Source organism: Tachysurus fulvidraco, chromosome 11 (assembly GCF_022655615.1).
Source record: "Tachysurus fulvidraco isolate hzauxx_2018 chromosome 11, HZAU_PFXX_2.0, whole genome shotgun sequence".
NCBI lineage: Eukaryota > Metazoa > Chordata > Actinopteri > Siluriformes > Bagridae > Tachysurus > Tachysurus fulvidraco.
In genome coordinates, this window is record NC_062528.1 from 24682425 (window position 1) to 24684924 (window position 2500).

A 2500-nucleotide genomic window follows, 5' to 3' on the forward strand; every position below is an offset into this window, starting at 1 on the left:
TTACAGTATATTACAGTATGATTACAGTAATTATAGTATGATTCCAGTATATTACAGTATGATTCCAGTATTTACAGTATGATTACAGTATGACTACATTATTTACAGTATGATTACATTAATTACAGTATAATTACAGTATATTATAGTAATTACAGCATGATTACAGTATTTACAGTATGAACAGATCATATACAGATGACTATGTTATGGATATACAGGTGTGGATATACAAGATATACAGGTTGTGTGCTATAGACATGTTATATACACAGTATTTTTCAGAAGGGACTGGATGTGTGACTCATAAGGAGTCGTTACTCAACAACCGTCTTCTTAACTCAAGCGTTTAGTCTTCTGCCAGCCCGTGCTCATGTCTGAGACCCGTCAGTGGGCACAGGGTGGGCAACTGTCAGGCAAATGACTTTGATCGAGTCTCTATGGTTGACCCTTTGTGTTATTGGGCAGTGGAGAAGGAAAGGACATTATAAGTTCAGTACACTGAACATCAGTGCAGCTGTGCAAGAGGATAATCCTGTCTTTCACCACTACAGACCTGGGCAGAAGAAAGCTCTGTGTAATGGCGTGGCATGGACAATTCTTGTTGGAAGTTCTAGCTAGCAGGTGGACCGATGATCTTGGTAACAACCTTTCCCCTAAAGGCTGCTGGTGGTTTCTGTACAAGCGTCCGTTAGATAAACGTACAGGCACCTCAGTCGTGGTATTGCCGGCCGAGACTCGAACCCACAACCTTAGGGTTAGGAGTAAAATTCTCTAACCATTAGGTCACAACTCCCCCCCCCCCCTTCATCTCTATTTACTGCACACAGAAGTGTGTCTGTTCTCATCGCTGGTCTGAGGTGGTGCTTTCTCCTTATCGCTCAAGATAGTCAATAAAACAAAAGCTTTTCTATTTAAGACGGTGTGGCCCAATTAAGGGCTTTTTAATATTTATCTCTGTCTCTCTCTAACTAACACACACACACACACTTCTGAGGAATTTTACTTTGTGGAACAAGTGGAATTCTTTCGGGTGTTTTGTTCTCAGGCTTATTATTGGGGAGAATTTCAGAAGAAAGCCACACCCACGGTGTACAACAGGCCTCCCATTTATCACGGCAACATGAAGAACAAGTTGTAACTGTGTGTGTGTGTGTGTGTGTGTGTGTGTGTGTGTGTGTGTGTGTGTGTGTGTGTGAGAGAGAGAGAAAATTTGCGTTTATATCAGACGTGTACGTGCAGCTGTACATGCAAATCCTGCACACACAACTGACTTGTGTACTGACACACACGCCTACACATCACCATGACACATGGATATAAATGTCTGATCAAACACTCGGGAAGAGCTTTAATTAAATCTTTAGGAATAGATATATATTTATATGTTTATTTATCACGACAATAACAAGATAAATCACACTCTCTGCTTGACCTGTGTGTGTGTGTGTGTGTGTGTGTGTGTGTGTGTGTGTGTGTGTGTGTGTGTGTGTGTGTGTTAAAGAGAAAATAACAAGTTCCGTGTGTATGTGGTCACGCCGCTGCTGCCAGGGTTTGAGGGTGATATCTCCACTGGAGGGGGCAGTGCACTACAGGCTGTAATGCACTTTAACTACAGGTACACACACACACACACACACACACGTACAAACACACATGCACGCACACACACACACACACACACACTTATTTTTATTCACTGTGTGTGTGTTTGTGTTATCTCGCAGGACTATGAGCAGAGGAGAATACTCCATCATCTCTCAGCTCAAAAAAGAGAGTAAGAATCTCCTATTTCACCTGTCTGTCTCTCTGTGTAGTAGAGGATGTGTCACCTGTCTGTCTCTCTGTGTAGTAGAGCATGTGTCACACCTGTCTGTCTCTCTGTGTAGTAGAGCATGTGTGTCACCTGTCTGTCTCTGTGTAGTAGAGCATGTGTCACCTGTCTGTTTCTCTGTGTAGTAGAGCATGTGTGTCACCTGTCTGTTTCTCTGTGTAGTAGAGCATGTGTGTCACCTGTCTGTCTCTCTGTGTAGTAGAGCATGTGTGTCACCTGTCTGTCTCTCTGTGTAGTAGAGCATGTGTGTCACCTGTCTGTTTCTCTGTGTAGTAGAGCATGTGTCACACCTGTCTGTCTCTCTGTGTAGTAGAGCATGTGTCACACCTGTCTGTCTCTCTGTGTAGTAGAGCATGTGTCACCTGTCTGTCTCTCTGTGTAGTAGAGCATGTGTCACCTGTCTGTCTCTCTGTGTAGTAGAGCATGTGTCACCTGTCTGTCTCTCTGTGTAGTAGAGCATGTGTCACCTGTCTGTAGTAAATGATGTCACCTGTCTGTCTCTCTGCAGTGAATGACCAGTGGATGAACTACATCTCTTTCGGGGGGTTGAGGACACACTCTGAGTTGGAGGGGCGACTCGTCACTGAACTCATTTATGTCCACAGTAAGATGCTGATTGCAGACGACAGGACTGTCATCATCGGTGAGAACCTGAGGGACACAACT

At 43.8% G+C, this 2500-nt stretch overlaps 1 protein-coding gene across 4 annotated transcripts in view; it reads left to right on the forward strand.

The window, feature by feature from the left end:
• The window catches only part of LOC113637715 (phospholipase D1-like), a 33826-nt gene that overhangs the window by 24874 nt on the left and 6452 nt on the right, over window positions 1-2500 (forward strand). For all 4 annotated transcript variants that reach the window (XM_047820563.1, XM_047820564.1, XM_047820561.1 and 1 more), the window contains 3 exons: window positions 1505-1618; window positions 1728-1777; window positions 2343-2477. In XM_047820563.1, the coding sequence (XP_047676519.1) occupies window positions 1505-1618; window positions 1728-1777; window positions 2343-2477 (299 nt within the window). The remainder of the gene's footprint in view (window positions 1-1504; window positions 1619-1727; window positions 1778-2342; window positions 2478-2500) is intronic.